This window comes from Ambystoma mexicanum, chromosome 7p (genome assembly GCF_040938575.1).
Source record: "Ambystoma mexicanum isolate Mex_15411 chromosome 7p, UKY_AmexF1_1, whole genome shotgun sequence".
Taxonomy (NCBI): domain Eukaryota; kingdom Metazoa; phylum Chordata; class Amphibia; order Caudata; family Ambystomatidae; genus Ambystoma; species Ambystoma mexicanum.
The window spans coordinates 282,271,475-282,285,867 of record NC_090939.1 but is presented as its reverse complement, the minus strand read 5'-3'; the positions used below and the strand labels follow the sequence as shown (position 1 = coordinate 282,285,867).

At 47.1% G+C, this 14,393-nt stretch overlaps 1 protein-coding gene across 2 annotated transcripts in view; it reads right to left on the bottom strand.

Annotated features, from left to right (window-relative positions):
* Nucleotides 1-5,018: 5,018 nt before the first annotated feature.
* SCAF4 (SR-related CTD associated factor 4) overlaps nt 5,019-14,393 on the bottom strand; it is a 1,175,829-nt gene continuing 1,166,454 nt past the window's right edge. For both annotated transcript variants that reach the window (XM_069636348.1, XM_069636349.1), the window contains exon 22: nt 5,019-7,652. In XM_069636348.1, coding sequence (XP_069492449.1) covers nt 5,398-7,652 — 2,255 coding nt within the window. In that variant the 3' untranslated portion in view covers nt 5,019-5,397. The remainder of the gene's footprint in view (nt 7,653-14,393) is intronic.

Below are 14,393 nucleotides of genomic sequence, written 5' to 3'. Positions count from 1 at the left end.
TTGGAGAAGTAAGGCATCCCCCAGTGAGCCCGCACCCTGCCCCAGCCATAAGGCATACTGGTGACATCACCAGCTCTGCTTCATGGCGAAGAAGTCTATCTGGGGCTGGCTCCACCTCCTGAAGATGTCCCACAGGACTTGTTCATCCAGCTGCTACTCGTCGACTCACGATCTGCTGAGTCTGTCTGCCTCCAGGTTGGATTCTCCCGGCAGGAGGAGTGCAGAAAGCCATTATGTTGTGGGTAATGGCCCATTCACATAGGTCAATAGTGAGTCTGTAGTACATGCAAGTGGAGCTGTCTGTCTGAACACAGACTGCTTTGCTCTTGACTACCGGTAAGAAGGCCCTGGATACCAAATGTATGGGCTTCAGTTCGAGAAAGTTGATGCGACTGTTCTGTTCCACCCTTGTCCATATGCCATGTACACTGTCATTACCGAGTGTAACTCCACGGAACTAAAGGAAGGAGCAGTGGGGTGGCCATATTGGGACGTGTAGGTATACATCCTTCAAGTCCAGGGAGCACGTCCAGTCTCCCTCACACAGAGACAGAGTCTCCAGCTCTATCATCAGAAGCCCGTGTCAAGGACGCAGTGTGGTGCGCTAATATACAAAGGGCCCTTTCCGACAAAATCTCTATGCTTCAAGCTTAAATAGAGAAAAGAAAAGCGAGTCTGGCTAACAGCCCTAATACAAACATCCTGTTGGATCCTCATCCCACAACATGCCCGCCATTCTTCTTTTCTCCAGTCACTCCGAAGGAAGTGGAAATCATTATCTGCAGCCTTAAACCTTCAAGGTCTCAGGGCGATATTTGCCCTGCCCCAGTCAATAAGGAAGCCGCAAAAGACATGGCCCCATTCATTACCATCGTGATCAACTCTTCATTCAACGCTGGCTTAGTCCCCAACAACCTCAAAGAGGCCTGGGTCATGCCCTAAAAAAACAAATCTAGATCGCAACATTCCGACCAATTATAGGCCCATCGATAATGTCCTGTTCCTCCTAAAAATGCAGGACAGAGTGGCCTATATACAAATCCAAAAACATCTGGATTATAACAATCTACTCGGTCTACGCCAATCTGGCTTCAGACCGAAACACTGCACAGAAACTGCCCTTTTGGACTTAAAAATCCAAATGGATGAGTTTAAAGATAAAGGCAAGCTGCCCATACTCCTGCTGCTAGACCTTTCTGCAGCATTCGATCTTGTCGATCATCAGATCCTTACCGAACACTTATCTACAACCGCTGCCTTCTCCCCAATCGCATCAAACTGGATCCAATCTTTACTTTCAAACCGAACCACTAGACTCTTCGCACTCTCAGCCTCAGCTGAGCCAGTCCCCATTACCTGTGGAGTACTCCAAGGTTCCTGCGTCTCCCCGACGCTCTACAACATATTCATGAAGCTTCTCTTTTACCGTGTTGACAACATGGGTGTCACCTATACGAATTACGACGGCACCCATTTCGCTCACTGGTTGCTAGGAGAATGATTCCATCCTGATAAATGACATTTACCAGGAAATGCAGACTTGAATGGTGGCTCACAGTTTGTGTCTCAATGATGACAAGACAGAGCTCTTGATCATAGGGACCCAAGCTTGCCTAAACAAATTCGACCCCCGCTACAAGTCATTCAACATTGACGATGACACAATTAAGGTTGCTAAGGAGGTCAAGACCCTCAGAGTTTATCTAGATTCCACTCTCTCACTCAAGAAACAAGTGAACGCTACTGCCTCATCAACTGCTTACACTAACAAGCTCATCAATGCATGCAAACCTTACTTGTCCCCTAGCAATTGCATCACTCTAGCCAGGGCCTTAGTCTTATCTAAATTAGATTACTGCAACACTATTCATAGGCTCTTCAGACCGAAACCTCAATAGACTACAGGTCCTACAGAATAACACCTTAAGGGCAGCGTTAAACATACCTATGTCCCACCACATTTCATGTCTCAGACGGGGTACCCACTGGCTCTCAGTTCGTGACAGAATCCTGCTCCGCACTCTTGCCATCATGCACAATTGTCTCCAATACCGCACCGAAATACCTTTCAGACAAATTCTCCAGAAATCAACCAACCAGATCCTTCTATTGACATTGCCTCAGCATCCCAAGGTTTAACCTAAAAAATGCAGGAGGAGCCAGCTTCATAGTTCTGGCTGCCAAATGCTGGAACTCTCTGCCTCTCTCTCGCTCAGAACCAAACAATCTTTCTGGTCCTTTAGAGCCAAAGTAAAGAACTGGCTTGCAGACAAGGCTTGTTAACAGCCATTTACCTATTCCTGCGTTGTCGACCAACTGAAACCATTGGCAATCCCTCTGAGCACTTACTTGTATCAATATGTACGCCGCCGAATCTGTAACACCTAGTCGGCTAGCCATTGTAATCTATCTGTAGGTAATTTCTGAATGTTTATGCATCTATGTCTCAAGTTCATGCGCCCAGTTACCTCAGGGTTAGGTGCGCTTTACAAAAACTAAACCAGAGCTGGTGTAACCATCTTGAACCTTTTGAGGGGTAGAGATAGGTTCAGGAATGACACACCGCGAGCCACTTGCAGGCCTGCCTGGTTCTTCTGTATCACGAAAGTCAGCGATTAGAACCCCAAGCCTCTGAGAGAGGGGAACTTCCTACACTGCCACACTTTGTACAAGCGAGCTAATCTCTGCAAGGAGTGCTGGTGTAACCATCTGAGGGAGGGGAGGAGCGAAAGGTGGGCCTGGAGGGAGTGGCAGGTGAAACCCATGGGAAAACACAGATAGGATACATAGATACACAGAGAGTCTGCCAGGACTGAATGTGGAGCGCCAGCCTGCCCCCCCACCAGAGAACTGTGGACCTTGATGAAGCCATCATTGCTTCTTTCCCTCGAAGGCGGGTGCCCGAGAAGGGGACTGGAAAAAACCTTTGTGTGATGGCTCTGTGTAGGCTTTGCTAGCATAGCCAAAGACTTGGCAGTTTGGGAACTGTTTTTTTCCTCATCTGTGGATGAATGGAACAGGTCCCCCTCCGACCCCCCCATCGAATGTGGGATCCAAGATGTACATCGGACATAGAGGTTAAATTTCATTTAAATTTCATGGCCTTCAGCCATGCCATCAGCATCATACCTGTGGCCATGCAGATTGCCCTGCCGGCTGTGTCGATATGCCCCACAGTCAACTCCATTAGGTCCTGCGCCACCGTCTTGGCTTCGGCCAACCCAGCCTTGCAGGATGCTTGCTTATGAACTGGGAGGTCTGGGAGGAACTCTGCAATCTCCCTCCAAAGCCTCTGATTTGCAGCAGCCAGCACAGCATCTGCGTTGAATTGCCGCAGGTGGAGATCGGCGTTGGAGAAGGCCACCTTCCCATAGGCCTCTAGCACCTTCTCTTCCTTGCCCAATAAGGTGAACGTGGAAGACAATGTGGATGATTGGGCTTTGGCGTACATGGCTGTCGCCGATATCACAGATGAATGAGGCTGCAGTTGCACCGATGAGTAGGGATCCCTCTGGCCTGCCTGTACTTCACATCCAGCCTTTTGTTGGTGGGTAGCATTGAGCGAGGCTTGGCCCAGCCTTCCTTTGCCAGGGCTTTCACGTCCTTTTAGAGCGGAATGCCGGACCTAGTGGCTGTTAGCCAGATGGGGGGTGGAGGGTCTTGGCAGAGGCCCCCGTTTCTTTTGAGGCTGAGGGATGCCCAGATATCCTGCCAACCCTGCCAGCCTATCATGGAAAGCCCTTGCAGAAGAAGTGTCCGGATCTTCCTCTTCGTCTGTGCCTGTCTGGTCTATGGCACCCACAGGGTCAGCCGGATCGGCAGGAGGGGTCAGCGGTGCCACTCCTTAAAATGCTCTGGGGAGACCTAGAAAACAGTTGCCTCCACCTCGTGCACCGGCTCTTGAGTGACCGTGGAGTAAGGGTGTTGCACGCCTAACAGCAGTGGTCTTCACCGAGGCGGTGTAGGCAGAGTGCGTGCGGGTCTGATGTATGAAGGGCACCTACTAAAGACTGCCTGAGCCGACATGCGGCGGGGAGGGGTGGCGAAATTTAAAGTTTGCTAGAAAGTATTTAAGAAAACCGTGGGACCGAGGATCCCAGGGGAAGACTGAAGAAACGCACAGAAAAAAGGGCATCAACCACAGCGTAGGTGAAACAGGTCCGCTCCTGTTGACGTCAAAAGAGGACTGGGGTGTGGTACAGGGGGTAGAGTCAGGGGAGCCTTTGCTCCCGTGGCCACGCCCCTGCATGCACTACATTTAAAAGGGTAAAGAAATTATTTCTGGTGAAAAAGGTTCCATTCCCATCTCTAGCGAGTGACAGCCATGCAGAATGGAGGAAAGGGGACAGGACATAGGACTAAGAAGAAGAATAGGAGGGACTCTTTGAACCTCTAAATTGGAACCATAACAATTTGTGACCAGAGGAGGGCAAAAAGGAAACGGATTTCTAAACATGCCTTCCATTAACTGTAAATCTGAGCATCAATAAAACATCACACTGGTTAATGTTAACCTACCTTAACATACCTTAAGTCTGCCGCTTTCAATTTTTCTGTGTTTAGTACTCTCCAATGACCAACAAGTACAAGCATGTTGAATAGGGTAACTAATGTTTCAATAAAAGTAAATCAGACAATGTTTTCTTTTCCAAACGACCAATTCTTTTTTTTTTTTTTTTGAAACAGATATAGTTCAGGAAACTGCATCACAGAACAAATGAAAATTCAAAACCTGATTGTACTGCAAACATTGCTAACAATCAGCTCACCAAACAACATTTTAAAATAATGAACCTGCACTACAACTATTATCAAGAAAGTGAAAAAAGAAAATCAGCTCAAAAAAGCCAACATATAAACTTTTTTTTCTTCTGTGAATAGTATACAACCACTTGTAGCTTTTAAAACACATTAACACAGTCTAATTTAGACTCAAGTACAGTATCAACAGATTAAAGTTTAAAACGTTGAACAATCCTCTTCCGCTTATGCAATTCTATGCAGGAAGAATACCACACTTTAATGTTTGTTACGAAAATAGTTTATTAAAAACATCCCTATTGTTTTGAAGAGCTTTCATGGTGACTTTCCGTTTTAAATTAAAAAAAAAAGTAGCACTTCCAATTACAATCTTAGTACAATTTGCAAACGTTTTAAAGTCAAAACTTTAAAAAGTTACAGCAAGAGGGCAAGGTTTTATTCACGTTTTCAATCTTTCTGTTATTTTGAAGTATTTGAAACAGAAGGAAAGCAATCAAATTGCTCACAATCCTGCCAGCCTCCAGGCTCAAAACACCACAGAAGGGTTGTGATCTAGAAGCAAATATAATACAGCAGACTGTACACCTCTAAAGCTCTATCCTCCGAAAATGTTCCTTTGTGACTGTATAGGTCCTTCTAGCGAGGAGCCTCTACAACTGAGGGCTTCACACTTTCTTGTATTTTAGCAGCTGCAATAGTCTTGGACGACAACGATTCATCAGAGGTCTTAGTTTTAGGGTCAGACTCCGCTTTAAGTTCTGAAAGAGATTCATTATTTTTAACTTCACCACTAATGGGTGCAGGTTTCTTGTCAATTTGTTCCTTCTCTTTGACCTGGGACGTTTCTTTTACTCTTTCTTCAACTCCTTTAGGCTGATCCTTTGGACTTGATTCTTGGTTTGATGCCACCATACTTGTTAATTCCTCATGTGCTAGCTCCTTCCCTTGTGATTTTGGCTGTGGAGGAGGTTTTCCTTTGGAATCTTGATTTGACAGCTCGCCTCCTTTTAAAAGCTGGCTTGGAGGCTCCACTTCCCTAGAACCTTGGCGTGGGGTCTCCCCATCCCTTGGACCCTTCTGTGATGGCTCCCCCTCACTTGGACCCTGGCGCGGGGGGTCCCCTTCCTTTGGACCCTGGCGCGGGGGGTCCCCTTCCTTTGGACCCTGGCGCGGGGGGTACGCTTCCTTTGGACCCTGGCGTGGGGGCACCCCCTCCCTTGGGCCCTGGCGCAGGGGCACCCCCTCCCTTGGGCCCTGGCGTGGGGGCTCCTTGCCTCTCGATTCTTGGCCTGGGAGCTCTCGCTCTTTTGAATCCTGCTTTGGTGGCTTCCACTCTCTCACATCTTGGCGTGGGGGTTCCCTATCTCTGAAATCCTGGCGTGGGGGCTGACTGTCACTGCAGTCTTGGTGTGGGGGCGGCCTGTCCCTGAAATCTTGGTGTGGGGGAGCCCTGTCCCTGAAATCTTGGTGTGGGGGCGGCCTGTCCCTGAAATCTTGGTGTGGGGGCGGCCTGTCCCTGAAATCTTGGTGTGGGGGCGGCCTGTCCCTGAAATCTTGGTGCGGGGGCGGCCTGTCCCTGAAATCCTGGTTTGGGGGCGGCCTGTCCCTGAAATCTTGATGTGGGGGCGGCCTGTCCCTGAAATCTTGATGCGGGGGAGGCCTGTCCCTGAAATCTTGATGCAGGGGTGGCCTGTCTCTGAAATCTTGGTGTGGCGGTGGCCTGTCCCTGATCTCTGGGTGTGGAGGCTGCCTGTCTCTGAAATCTTGGTGCAATGGTGGCCTGTCCCTGAAATCCTGGTGTGGGGGCTGCCTGTCCTTGAAATCTTGATGAGGGGGCTGGCGGTCTCTGAAATCCTGACGTGGGGGCTCCCTCTCTCTGAAATCCTGATGAGGTGGCTCCCTCTCTCTGAAATCTTGGTGTGGGGGTTCCCGCACTCTGAAATCCTGCCGTGGGGGCTCCCTCTCTCTAAAATCCTGACGTGTGGGCTCCTGGCATGGGGGCTCCCTCCCTCTAAAACCCTGGCCAGGCATTTCCCGGTCTCGCAAATCCTGATGCGGGGGCTCCCTTTCTCTTGAATGTGGCTCACGTTCCCTCGGCTCATGAAGTGGTTCTCTCATATTTTTATGTGGCTGTCCCTCTCGCAAATCCTGATGAGGTTCCCCTTCTCTTAAATCTTGCTGTGGCTCCCAACCCCTTTGCTCTGCGTGTGGCTCCCACCCCCTCTGACCTGGATGCTGTTCCCACCCTCTTGGACCCAGACGTGGCTCCCAGCCTCTTGGACCCTGGCGCTTCTCCCAATCTCTCGATTCCTGCTGTGCCTCCCACTCCATTGAATCCTGCTCATTATCTGGATAGCTACTAAGCCGTCTCATTCTGTCTTCAAAGTCAAGGTTTGGATCTGATTCAGGGCTTCCTGGTCCCCAATCTCTTTCATTACCGTCGAGGTGTTTGTTATCTAGGTCATCTTGATCATCATTACAGAGTGTGTCATTTTCATTACCAAAAGATCTTCTTTCATATCTTTCCTTGTCTCTAGCAGGAGTAAACATTTGCTGATCATTTCTAATCGGCCTTCCATCTCTTTGCTCTGGCCCATCAGGACCCCCTTCAGAACCTTCTCCAGGCCCGGTTGGTCCTCCTGAACTAAAGTTACCATGTGATTGAAATGGAGGCCTAATGCCTTGATGGGGCGGCACCCCAAAGCGTCCTTGTCCTGGAGGTGGACCTCTGTGCATCATGTTAGGAGACATATGTCGAGGTGGTATCAACGGAAATCTTTGTACAAGAGGCTGTGGAACTCCTGGGGGTCTCTGAAGCGGTATTAAACCAGGTCGTGCACCTAAAAGACCAGTAGATGGTGGGTGCGATCCATGAGGACGAGTTGGAGTACCTACAAGGAAAACATGTAGATGTTAACAGCCATGTAAACAATTCAGAAGTCAAGAGCTTTCACTTAACTCGCAAAATAAGAACATTCGTTTTTACTTGTTAAACAAAGTAAAGCCTTTAATAGTGTTATCAATGCAGAAAGATAACCATGACGTGTTACCACACTAAGTAGCGCTATATAAATGCCAAATTATTAAGTACTTTGATAAAGGAACTAGCTTTCAATTACATTGATTTGGTCCTCGAAATTGCCCAGCTTGCCAGCCTTCAACACACAAAACAATGCGATTGCGATCTAGTAGTCTCTCAAGTACAACAGAAAAGGCATTAGATGTTGACTTGTCACCACTGGTGTAGAAAGGTTGGGAATAAAGTCATAGATCTAATTGGCTTTTATTTGGATGCACATTTAAGTACTCACGCTTTGCATTATCATATACACCAGAAACCGAAAGTTTGCACATATTGAAATACAATCCATACCATGAATCACCTTTGCATTTTAATACACCCACTCAAGTCATTTAACAAGAACACGCTTTTTGAATTATATACGTGGGAATTCCCTTTTCATCTAATAAGAGAAATAGAAAGCTCTCGATACTCAACTTCTGAGATTGTGCCATATTACCAATATGAAAAATACAAAAGGGACATTATAATGTTATTGAGATAAATATGTTGAATGTCTCTTCACAGGCCAGCCTCTGTACATCTCCACGTTTAGCCCCATCACGCATGAACAGGCAATGCAGCTCAGAGAGCATAGACAGCTGGAAGTGGATGCTCCAGGTCTGCACTGTGGGTATGGGTGCCCAGCGACTATATGAATAAAAGGTGCCTGTGTTCATAATCCTCCAAGCTCGTTAATTCATATAGTTGGAAAATTCCACCATGTCAGGACAACACAGGGAGACAAAGAACAGACTCATTGCCCGCACCCCGGCTCTGCACTTTTGAAATAGGGTTAGCTACCCATGCACCTCTACCAACTACAGTAGATCGACATTCAGTTTCAGAAACTCAAACGTTCTGTAGGATGCACAGATCAGTTGCCTCTGCCTACCAGCCGCTTCATCCTAGCACACAATACAAGGGGTGGGGACCCTTCTATTTTTTGTCATCACAAGGTGCACCTCTCATTTAACAGCCCTAGTGGCAACAAACCTGGTGGAACTACACTATGTGCTGGATAATCCACAGCAGGGGCGTTGCTAGGGGGGGGCTAAGGGGGCTATAGCCCCTGATCTTTTGGTTGTAGCCCCGGATAGAATCTCAGGAGCTACAGCCAAAAGACTAGCTAGCCCCCAGTCCCAACAGTTCCGACATCAGCTTAGCCCCGGGTCTTTTCCAGACCTAGCAACTCCCCTGATCCACAGCATCCAAGAGCGCTCTATTCATCGGTGGTGCAATGGCCGAAGGTGAGTGGTTGCTCATGCTATACAAAATGGATTATAAAAACATTAGCTTGCGTTTAGTTGGTTTATTAAATTCATTAACTAACGGCTACTTCCCAACATCCGAGTACCCATATCAATCAAATACTCGTGTTTTAAGACATTTGGTGGTTAGTAGGTGACAGCCTATATAACCATTATTACAGTAATTAATATGCCACTATGATGGAAAGGTTTTGCCTACTGCACGGCTAACAGTTTCACCCTTCACAGGCTTTTTCCAAGGCAAGTAACACCAATATATTGTTATACATTCAAAACCTCAAGCGGCCAAGTGTTTACATCAACAAGATGCATAAAGGACATCCTTGAATTAAACTTCGCAGTAGGTACTGTTTGCCATAGAAAGGTGTAACCCATTTTAGTTGGCAAGAGGAAAGTGTCCTTTGAAATGCATTTGGAAACTACGTCCGAGTATTTAGTAGGAATATTTATTGTGAAGGATGTTAAATAATCATACAGGAAGACACTCCGATTATTTACAAAACCCCGTTTACTTTAAAAGTGACATAAAGTTCGAGGATTATGGAACCACCAAACTCGAAATGATTATTTATTGGATGGGATTAATTTGTAAAACCTGAAAGCTCAATATAATTGGTTATATTTATATGTTCTCACAGAGATGGAGAAACAGAACAACCAGAGACTGGAATTGAGTTTTTAATAGCTTAATTTTTACAAAACTGATATTTGTGCAACATCCAGCATTTTTTTTTTCTTTTCTCATCTGATATTTCATATTAGCAGAGAGGGTGGAACGTAAGAATCCTGAAAGCCAATCACGATCCAAGGCCACCTAGCAATATTAGCCATTGCAGCCATGGATCCAGACGGCTCTCAGGATTCCATGTGCCACGCCGGGAGCTGTCTGTTCCCAGCTCTGTCCGTGTCCCCTCTTCCCCCTCTCACCTGTGCAAGCCTCTCGCTGGACCCACAGAGTGGAATTTCCCAACTACATGAAGTATACTGCAGTTAACTGGACAACAGGTTGTGTATTCGCCGCAGGAAAAGGGTTTCAGCCAAGGATAGGCGGAGCAGGTCAAAGTACCTGCATTGATGGACCCATGCTGTGGATATGATAATCATCCTGCACGATTGCTAAACCATTTTAGGTAGCAGCATTTGTATCAATGATAGTGGGGAACATATACTGAAACCAGTGGAAGAAAGCATCTACTAGAATGTCTGGGCGATGAAATCTGAAGAGATATAGGCAATTGGCAATTTTTCAGAGAGGCAGAGCTCTATTGTGGGAATTGCCGGCAACCTGAAAATATAATTTAGCTGGTCCTGCTTCAATTCCCACTTGTGACAATATGCTGAGCAAGCAGCAGTGGGGTTTTTGATGCCTAGAATCTGAAAAAACATTAAGAAGGTTCCCTGAGTGAGAGCCCATTTCCAGGCATCCTAACATGACCTAAGAATCAGTTCCCCTTTGCTTTAGTATTTAAAGTATTGTAGTGGTGTTGTGTGTTCTTTCACCAGAGTTGGGCAGAAAGGATCTAAGGGTTGGAGGTAGAAGTTGCATAAACGCTTCTCTGGGAAACACCAACCATTGGTATGTTGTATTTTTCCTCTGGGGCTCCCCAACCTTTCATGAATGCATCTATTGTGATGGTCTCTGAAATGCCGGTTGGCAAATGGCACCTCTTCGAACAGGCTGTACCTGCGACCAGTCAAGGCGTTCTCGGAACTCATCTGTTAAGGCGAAATTTGTCCTAGTCACCTGTGACCCATCCCCATCATGTTTCCGTATAGTGTTGAAATGGGCATAGCAGGCAGTTATGTTATGTTATTTTGCATTTATATAGCACCTTATATACCATTGGTGGTCTGAAGGCGCTGGTAGGTTAAACGCCCTCGGGAACCGAAGTTCAGGCCAGTAGAGAGAGTAGATCGAGTCGAATGTGCATGTGAGCACCGGGTATATGTGCAGCTAGTGCGGTATTCGTGTGATAGCTGCTTTTTAGCGGTAGGTGTGGTGGTGGTGGTTGAGAGATCAGGAGTATGCGTTAGTTCTGGCAGGATTTATCCAGACCGAATGTGGCTGCGTTAGGCCTGAGGAGAACGCCTGGCTGGGGGGTGTGTAACCAGCAGGGTTCACTTAAGAGTGATGGGGAGTGAGCGGCGCATGTTGGTATGAGAACAGTTATACCGAATGGTGTTATAGTATCTCTGTGTTCTAGTTGAGTGGTGGTGTAGAGAAGAGAGTAAGTGTGGTGGTATGATATGATGGGTTATATGCCCTTTCAAACGTTCCTTGCATTGCAAACCGTATATACGTCACGCAATTCTATGCGCTCCAGTCCGTTCCATGCACTCTTATTCATTCCATGCACCCGAGTCTGCTCTATACACTCCGGTCTGCATAATGCACTCATGTACTCTAATCCGCCCTACATACTCTTGTCTGCCGAACTGCGTAATGCAGTCTGCACTCATTCGTTCTACATACTCATCTGCCCTACGCAACACGTCTGTTCTCTCTGGGTACTCGTTCACTCGGTTCTAGGCACTCATTCGCTCTAGGCCCACATCTGTTTTATGCCCTCACATGCACTATGCATTCGCCTGTTTTGCTCAGTCGCCCACTCTACGCACTCGTCCGTTTTTTGCTGTCATACGCACTATGCATTTACATGTTTTGCACACTCACCCCCTCCACGCCCTCACCCCCTCCATGCACTCACCTCCTCCACGCACTCTCTGCTCCCCGCACACGTCCGCTCTATGTACCTATCCACTCAATGCACTCATCCGCTCAATGCACTCGTGATCTCCACGCATTCAACTTATCCGCTCCTCGCACTCGTCCGCTCGCCTCACTCATCTGCTCTATGTACTCATCGGTTCTGTGCACTCGTGCTTTCCATGCATTCAACTCATCTGCTCCCGGCACTGATATGCTCTTATGCGCTCGTCCGCTCTTATGCGCTTGTCCGCTCTATACGCTCATCCACTCTATACATTCACTAGGTCTGCACATTCATCTGCTCCAGCGATCTACACACACTCCTCACTTCGGTATTCATCTGCTATCCATACTCATCCGCTCTACATACTCATCCGCTCTACATACTCATCCGCTCTACATACTCATTTGGTTTACGCTCATCCGTTTTGTACATTCATCTGTTCTACGCACTTGTGCGTTCTACTCGCTTCTCTGTAATTACGCACTCATCCGCTCTACACGCTCGACCGCTCTACACATGCAACCGCTCTACACGCGCAATCACTTAACATGTTCATCCATTTTATACACTCATCCGATCTACATACTCATTTGGTTTACATACTCATTTGATCTATATAGTCATCTGTTCTTCCACCCATGCATTCTTCCACACAGCGCATTCATCTGTTCCACACGCTTCATCCATTCTGACTATTTCAACCACGCCATTCACTTTGTTCGCTCCTCATGGATTATGTCCATTTCAGAAGTTTAATCTCTTTACTGTTTCTCTATGATTTATTCTTATTATTCACTTCACTGTTTTGATCTACTTTACTCATTTGATTCCGTTTGTCCTTCTAGTTTACATTCAGGGTTATTAGCTGTCAGTTTCTGGCAACTGGTAGTTTGTTGGATTGGTGTCGTTGAGCTGCTGTTATTCTGTTTGGGTTGGTTTGGTACCGGTTGGTTTTAGGCAAAGAGCCAGGTTTTCACCAGTTTGCGGAAAGATGTTAAATCCTCAGTTAGGCGGATGTGGGGTGGGAGCGAGTTCCACAGGATGGGGGCCAAGGCTGAGAATGATGATCCGCCAAACCTGACTCAGTTGGTTTTAGGTATGACAAGGAGGCCGGCTGAGCTTGATCTTAGGTGGTGTGGGGGGTGATAGGGTTTTAGCTTGTCTTGGAGATATTGAGGTCCGGTTTTATGCAGTGCTCGATGGGAGATGCATAAGGTTTCGAAAGTCACCCTTCGGGCTACTGGAAGCCAGTGAAGCGTCTTAAGGGCTGGGGGGGATGTGGTCTCTTGGGCCGAGCGCAAGTAGCATTTTGGCTGCCGCATTATGAACCATGGGGATGCAAGATGACCGCATACCTAAAAGGGATTTGTATGAAATGTGGTCAAATGTTTTAATGGTAGGAGACGCACTTTGGACAGGACAGTTCGGAACCAGTCATTGGAATGTCTCGCTCACGAGATGGTCATGACAAAGCACAGAGGGAAATTATTTTCCTGGACGACCGTGTGCGTGATTTAAAATTCACTTGGAGAATCCTAATGATGCTAGGGATTCCTATGTCATCACTGTCGCATGATGTCAGTGCTTCTTGTTCGGGCTCGGATTAGCCTCTGGTCCAAGTAGGAGAAAAGGTGCAGCCCTTGGCCAGGCCTTTTGTGAAGATTCTCATGGCTGACATTAGACCAAAACGAAGGACCTTTAATTAATAGTGTTGGCATCCCACCCCAAATCGGAGAAGCCTACTGCGATTTTAATGGACTGCAATGTGAAAGTTGGCAACTTCTAGGTGGAGAGAGGTGAAGAAGTGTCCATCCAAAAGCTGTGCTACAACATTCTGCAGCATAATCATCAGGAAGAACTTTGACCAGAGAAAGTGCTTGATGAATCTGGGACCCCAAATGAGTCTCCAGCCCCTAAGCTTTTTTTTCATAGCAGGAAGTATCTAGAATACGTGCCTCAATTTCTTTCAGATGGGAGAGCAGAATGAGTGCGCCTTGACCGCATTCTAGAGGATATTGAGGTAGTCTTCTCTCTTGCCAACAAAAGGTTTTTTGGCAGCCTTTGCAGACATTTTAGGGTCTGGACAAAGGCCAACAGCAGTAGCACCCAATGGTCTGTCACCTTCTCCCACTGTGGAATGAAATAAGACATGCATCCCCCCAATGGGGTGCTGAAACATGGGGCAGCTGGAGCAATGAGGCAAGGTTGTGCCAATGTCTGACAGTTTGCGCGGCGGAGTCCTCCTGTTTAACTCCATTGGTAGATCTGAAAGCATGCCTTATAGTGACCTTCGGACAACTATGCTGATTTCCAGCATAAGTGATGGGTATAAGAAGATGGCTGTCCTACTGATCTTGCACATACCTCTAGAGAAAGGATTGGTGAGGACATCTCTGTTGAAAAGTGCCAAATGATTGGGATGTGTCCACATCAGTTTTTATTGCCAACAGTGTGCCATCCATCTTCTTGCCAAAGAGATAATTCCATCAAATGACATATCCATCCACCACTTTCCTCTGTAAATCAGACCTGAAATTGGCCGATTTGAGCAATCCTTACCTTTGGACGCTGCCCCATTCCCCAGCT